At 36.7% G+C, this 6,036-nt stretch overlaps 1 protein-coding gene and 1 long non-coding RNA gene across 2 annotated transcripts; one reads left to right on the forward strand and one right to left on the reverse strand.

Moving 5' to 3' along the window:
* Window positions 1–203: 203 nt before the first annotated feature.
* On the forward strand, window positions 204–1,263 carry LOC114519430 (alpha-1B adrenergic receptor-like). The gene has a single exon (XM_028539555.1). The coding sequence runs from the start codon at window positions 234–236 to the stop codon at window positions 1,200–1,202; it is 969 nt and encodes a 322-aa protein (XP_028395356.1). The 5' UTR covers window positions 204–233; the 3' UTR covers window positions 1,203–1,263.
* Window positions 1,264–1,453: 190 nt separating this feature from the next.
* Window positions 1,454–2,955, reverse strand: LOC114519645. Its single transcript, XR_003686601.1, has 4 exons — window positions 2,856–2,955; window positions 2,386–2,685; window positions 1,832–1,882; window positions 1,454–1,712 (listed from the first exon to the last, which is right to left on the reverse strand). It is a non-coding gene; the product is annotated as an uncharacterized LOC114519645 (long non-coding RNA).
* Window positions 2,956–6,036: the final 3,081 nt, after the last annotated feature.

Raw genomic sequence — 6,036 nt, forward strand, 5'->3', positions numbered from 1 at the left:
TTACTGGAAAAAGACAAGAGAGTGCTTTTCAGTCAGCAATAATGGCCCTATAACTGCGAAGATAAAAACCAGGTATTGAAATATATTGAAATAATACAAGAACTTCATCGATTATATTAATCCTACAAACTTTGAAAGAACCGAAGATATTAAATATACTGAAAAGGCGAATAGCGTTCGTTACTGCAGTTTGTAAATCGATAAAAGTGTTTCAGTTCTGATCTACACCGAAAATGCCTACAATCGGTGAGACGGAGAATCCAACGACAGCGATACCAGAGCTATCAAACGTCGCCCAAATTTTGTACTCGACAATCTTATCGTGTTGCCTGGTGTCGTGTTTTGCCGGCAACGGCTTGGTGTTACTTTCCTTGAAACGTTATCCTAACCTGCGCACACCTGCGAACGCCATTCTCGGTAGCTTGGCTCTGGCCGACCTATTGACGGGCTTAACATTTACAGTGTGGATCTACAATTTACTCTCAGAGGACTTTGGAGGAGTGCTAGCAAATATCCAGGCTGGAGTTTCCTCGACACTGATTGCAACAGCGAGTTTGCACATAGCACTCATCAGCATAGATCGTTTCGTCTCCATTCGCTACGCCTTGCGATATCTCAGCCTCGTCACGATGACTCGAGTCTTAAAACTTCTAGCTCTCGTCTGGAGCTCGACGCTAACCATTGTGGGTCTTGTCGCATTCCTAACTACGATCATTGCTCCTAATTCGGACGCGAAAAGGATCATGCTTTACAGAAGTCTACGAACGACAGGTCTCTATTCGCACAGTGTTCATCCGTTGCTAGTCACCTACAAAATTCTAGTGCTCGTCTTGTTTTTCGGCCTGCCTTTCGCCGTCATTTTCATATCGTATGCCTACGTTGCTAAAATTGTACACGAAAAAAAAAGAACCATCGCTTCCGAAATCGTTAACAGAATAACGATGGTTAACGCCAAAGGAACCAAGACTCTGTTTATTGTATTTTTGCTGTACTCGATTCTCAATATGCCTTACGTTATCGTGACCGCTTTTCAACTTTTGAACACGAATTTGAAATTGCACTCTATTCTTCGCCCTTTGCTTGTTTTGGCATCCTTGGCGCCATCCTGTAATCCTTTTATGTATGCATACAGGGATCGCCATTTTAAACAGGCTTTTAGAAAGATTTTGAGCTACGAGTCCGGCGAGTTTGCATCAAGGTGACTCGTGTGTTAACGAACACTGACCGGTTATTCGAAAGGCGTTTGAGTCAGTCAAAATGGAAACGAAAATGACTATCTATTGAACAAATGAGCTGAAATATTTCGATGTAAATAGTTTAATTTTTATTTTGGAAGTATATATTTAATGCATACCCTAAGATGAAGGTTCAGTCATTCACAAGATGTATATATCATGTATCAGAGTGTTTTTAAACTTTTGCTTATCCCGACACCGTTTAAGCTAAACGCCTTTCGAACAACCGACCCCAGACAGGTATAAGACATGCAATATAGGCTAAGCTTATCGACATTTTGTACATTGTCATTGTACAATTCTAATATTACTAGATATATTAAATATAATCATATAGAAATGTGTGTTAAATAATGTAAAATATAAGTCATAATTTCACGTGTAATTCTTCTTACTTTGCGTTGCAGTCAATAGATTCATCAATAGATTCATTTCGACAAGGCCTTTTCGTTGATGTTTGTTGTCGAGAAAAATACTCTGAAAAGGTCAAAAGATAAAGGCTGTTTAATTAATAGCAAATTTAAACCGAAAAATGCTTGCAGTGAGAAAGTGATGCAGCTATTTTAACTTGGTAAACATCATATAATATTACTTACATGTGCGAAGGAGAGAGTGGTTGTCTATTTCTTTCAGTCATTTTGTAGTGCCTAAAAGTGACAGTGCAGTTATGCATATCAACCAATCAGTAAAATGGCTTAAAGTGGTTGGTTTAGTTTAGGTTTCCTCCTGTAGTAACACTGGATCAATAAGAGATGATCCTTACTGGATCTCTAGGAAGAACAGTTTAGAACTGATAGAGTTATCCAGTATAAATAAAGTTAGTTTAGTTTAGGTTTTCTCTGGTAGTAACACTGAATCAATAAGAGATGATCCTTACTGGACCTCAAGGAAGAACAGTTTAGAACTGATAGAGCTATCCAGTATAAATAAAGTTAGTTTAGTTTAGGTTTCCTCTGGTAGTAACACTGGATCAATAAGAGATGATCCTTACTGGACCTCAAGGAAGAACAGTTTAGAACTGATAGAGCTATCCAGTATAAATAAAGTTAGTTTAGCTTAGGTTTCCTCCTGTAGTAACACTGGAGATGATATTCATACTACGCTGGGCAATTCAGACTAAATATCCATAAAGTGTTTCAAATATAAATACCTGAATCTAAGGAAACATCGTAAGACAGTCAAAATCCCACAAGCAATCACCACAACTATAAATCCAAACAAAATCCAGTGGAGAAAACCGCAAGACCAAGAAGAGTGCGAGCTCTCAGACTCCACAAATAACGACGTCATCTGTCCACAATCCTTGTGCTTGCAGAATAAAGACGAGGGTACAACGTGCTGAGAAAGATGCGATTTGAATGGTGAAAGGGAAAGCTTTTCAGAAATAATTTCTTCCATACTGAATCCCTTATCTTCAGACATTTTTTTTGCGAATTGATCACACAGAGATCTAATAAAGTAAAGATATAGAATTACAAATCGGAGTATATACGAATCCTGAGTACCAATCCTGCATACTTCAGACGAAATAGCCGAACAATTTTTGAATCTTTTGTTGTCTTTAGATTAGAGTTTATATGAATAGTAAAGTACAGTTAAATCAACTTCACATAACCCTACCTTTTAGAGGCTATTCAAGGTTGAACTCGGCTACGTAAATGTACAAAGTTTGATGCGAATCAGTTGTGATCAACAATCCCGTCCTTGCTAACAAGAAATCTCGGGTATTTTAATAAAACAGCGTGGTTTTTGAGAAGGTAAAAAGGCTGGTACTAACGAAGCGACAAGGCACGACATATTTCTTTTGAAATATATCCCTTTGTTTTTTTTCTAAGTATGCTGCTTTACAATAAATCATGTCATTTAAGACTTGACTGGTGGGTCATTAAAAACTAAGAGCTTTTAAAAACGAATAAAAAGATAAATAATGGTGATTTCCTGATAAATTATTCATGACAGGACAGGGCAAGCATTGTACAAATCTGCATAAACATATTCACTCAAAAGTAATAACACAAAAGACTGACTTTAGGTCTGTTTCATACGCCGTGTTTGAATTCTAATGTGCCAAATACAAGACAATAGATGATAAGCTAAAATTCGTCATCATTACCTATTGTTTTTCAATGTAGTTAAACCAGTTCGGTAGGCGATTTTCTCTTTCTAGCGTATGTTATTGAGTTATCTATGCAATATACATATATGGTTGTACAAACTTTCCCGTGTGCAGTAATCTACTCCATTAAAATTACTCAGAAACATACACCAGGAGACGAGCTTCGATATAAATCTGTTTGTTTGGTGCAAAAACTGCCTGTTCAGTTTATTTCAACATTCCTTTGCGGAAATGAACGGATTTTTGGCTGAAAATTTATCCTCTAGACAGATATATTTTTACAGAGAGGTCAACTGGTTACATTTGTCATCACATAAAAACAAACACAACGTTTAAGGTGGAATATGGTTGTGATGGTTCATCTTTTTCGGTCAATTTGTTTTCCTGCAAATTGTCACAAAAATAACTGAATTTTTTTGGGCAAATACTTGATGGAATAAGTGAACTCAACTTGTATTTTACGCCGACAATTTAAGAGATTAGGGATTTTGTGTGCTAATAATAGAGAAATCAACAATGCCGTCTTTCATCGGAGATCATCCGCCAAAAGTTTGGACTTCCTCTCTGGCAATCATTGAATCATTGATTGTACATACAAGGCGATAATGAACCCTTGTGATCGACTTTCAAAATCCTTGTATAAAAATATTCATGACTTAAGTTACTTATTTAGGCCCGTTTTAGACGTGGAACTTCTCATGTGCCAATTCAATCGAATTTGCAAATGTACTTAAAACAAAGACTTTAGTTCATTTGCATTAGGTTCGGCGCATGAAATTAAAAGTTCGACGTCTGAAACAGGCTTAAGTCTGGAAATTGTGTAAGAGTCCGTTCTACCCTGGAAATGAGTACATGTGTAACGCCATTATGAGGTTCCACAACGCCATTTTCAATGATGCATTGCCTTTGCAAATTTCCATTATGTTCCTCGCTAAATTCAACCGAATTCTATTGTTTTTACTATTGTATTTGAGAAGCGTAACAAAATGGCGTCCCTACTACAGAGAGCATATGGAATTTCGGCTTAGAGGAGGGTGGAATGGTGTGGTATATAGTATAATATATCATTGTTTGCTATAGGGTAGTGTGGTATGGTATGGTATGGTATGGTATGGTATGGTATGATTATGGTATGGTATGGTGTGGTGTGGTATGGTATGGTATGGTACGGTATGGTATGATTATGGTACGGTATGGTATGGTATGATTATGGTATGGTATGGTGTGGTGTGGTATGGTATGGTACGGTACAGTATGGTATGATTATGGTATGGTATGGTACGGTATGGTTTGTCATAGCATATAGCATAGCATAGCATAGCAAAGCAATACATAGCATAGCCTGATATTATAAACTCTAGATAGTATGGTTTGGAATGGCTACAGCGAGGTCACATGGGATAGTTTACGAAATTACCACATACCAACAAGTAATGAGTGGCACTTCTTTTGCTTATTTTAGAAAATTCCAAAAATGCTAATCTTGTAGAACTTCGACCATATAATATCCGTTTACCACATTATCGAATGTTATCAAATCTTAAATATTTACATGTCCAAGGTGGTCTATAATTTCTGGTATTCAGTACACTGTTTAAAATAGCTCCCCGGTACTTCCCGCGTGCCTAAAAATGTATGGAATAACTTCATTTTGTTTTAACAAAGACATCTGTTGACACAACTTATCGTCCAGTTATCTACTTCACCTCAATCAAAAGCTCAGCTTTCAATGATATATTATATACCTGAAAATTCGAGAAACCTAGGAAGTCTAAAATAGTCTATTGCATAACCTGATAACCACGATACACAAGATTTTTTTAAGGCAATCTAAAGTATTAATGCCTTTAAGAGGTATAACCATAATAAACCATTTACCAACGTCTGCCCGCGAATAGCCTATGGGATATCGGATAAGATAGATAGGAACTAGGTGAAATAATACGAATGCTATTGATATTTAAAACACAAAAGTTTCAGTTGTGATTTTCGACCCAAAATCGGGTGTATGCTAGGATGATGGTTTGGTTCGGCTGTGAATAGAATCGAAGCTTGCAACATAAACTCTGCAGGGGTGAAAACAGCACTTTAAAGCTGACATAAGTTCTCCGTGAAAGGAAATACTTAGCAGGAAATAAGGAAATAAAAGGTGACACTGAACAAATAAGGACTTACTTATATTGAACAACTAATAAGATCAATTTATACCCTAAGTTTAGAAATTATAGAGTTATCTATCGTTTCCTCCTGTAGCAACACTGGATCAATAAGAAATGATCCTTACTGGACCTCTAGGAAGAACAGTTTAGAAGTGATGGAGCTATCCAGTATAAATAAAGCTAGTTTAGTTTAGGTTTCCTTCTGTAGTAACACTGGATCATTAAGAGATGTTCCTTACTGGACCTCTAGGAAGAACAGTTTAGAACTGATAGAGCTATCCAGTATAAATAAAGTTAGTTTAGTTTAGGTTTCCTCCTGTAGTAACACTGGATCAACAAGCGATGATCCTCACTGGACCTCTAGGAAGAACAGTTTAAAACTTATAGAGCTATCCAGTATAAATAAAGTTAGTTTAGTTTAGGTTTCCTCCTGTAGTAACACTGGATAAATAACAGACGACCCTTTAATACTGGACTTCTATGAAGAACAGTTTAAAACAAGTAGAGCTTTTTACATACAGTTAGT

This window comes from Dendronephthya gigantea, unplaced genomic scaffold (assembly GCF_004324835.1).
Source record: "Dendronephthya gigantea isolate DGI-Jeju-01 unplaced genomic scaffold, DenGig_1.0 000013F, whole genome shotgun sequence".
Lineage (NCBI taxonomy): Eukaryota > Metazoa > Cnidaria > Anthozoa > Malacalcyonacea > Nephtheidae > Dendronephthya > Dendronephthya gigantea.